The following is a 530-nucleotide window of genomic DNA, read 5'->3' on the forward strand; positions in this document are numbered from 1 at the left end:
TCTTTGATCTGAGAAGGTGTGTGGAATAGCTCAAGCTGATCTGAGAGAAGCTGTGAAAATCTCCATCGTGAAAGACTTTTAAGAGGATGTTAGGCTTGACAGTAAATCTGACCATAGCTTTTCACTGGGGGGGGTTGATCAGGTGATATCTTGAAGACCTTTCCAGACCTATTTTCTATGAGCTGCATGTACGATTTCTAAAAAAGGCTCTGTGGTAACATTCATGTATCCAAAACGCATATTCAGGAGCAGAATTACTTCCAAAATCAGGTATTTTCTAGAAATGTATCACCCTCTCTTTTTCTCCCATCAGGACCAGTACGTCTTCCTAAACCAGTGCGTTATGGATATTATTAGATCCCAGAAAGAGAAGAAAACTGATCTTATTTACCAAAACATGACAGCAATGGCAATCTATGAAAACTTCACGCCTGGGCCGGGCTTTGGGAAGGCCAACGGCTACCACGCCTAGCCCGGCAGGGAGGGACCTCCTGCTCCTGCTTCCCGGGGCTGTGGGCAGGGGCTGGGCT

The 530-nt window shown here is 45.8% G+C and overlaps 1 protein-coding gene across 1 annotated transcript in view; it reads left to right on the forward strand.

Annotated features, from left to right (window-relative positions):
• Positions 1 to 472, forward strand: part of LOC103776056 (receptor-type tyrosine-protein phosphatase eta-like) — a gene marked incomplete at its 5' end in the record, with an annotated part of 24,335 nt that extends 23,863 nt beyond the window's left edge. The window contains 1 exon segment of the mRNA XM_008943543.1: positions 314 to 472. Within this exon segment, the coding sequence (XP_008941791.1) occupies positions 314 to 472 (159 nt within the window).
• Positions 473 to 530: the final 58 nt, after the last annotated feature.

The sequence above is a fragment of the Merops nubicus genome, unplaced genomic scaffold, assembly GCF_000691845.1.
Source record: "Merops nubicus isolate BGI_N331 unplaced genomic scaffold, ASM69184v1 scaffold19967, whole genome shotgun sequence".
NCBI classification, from domain to species: Eukaryota; Metazoa; Chordata; class Aves; order Coraciiformes; family Meropidae; genus Merops; species Merops nubicus.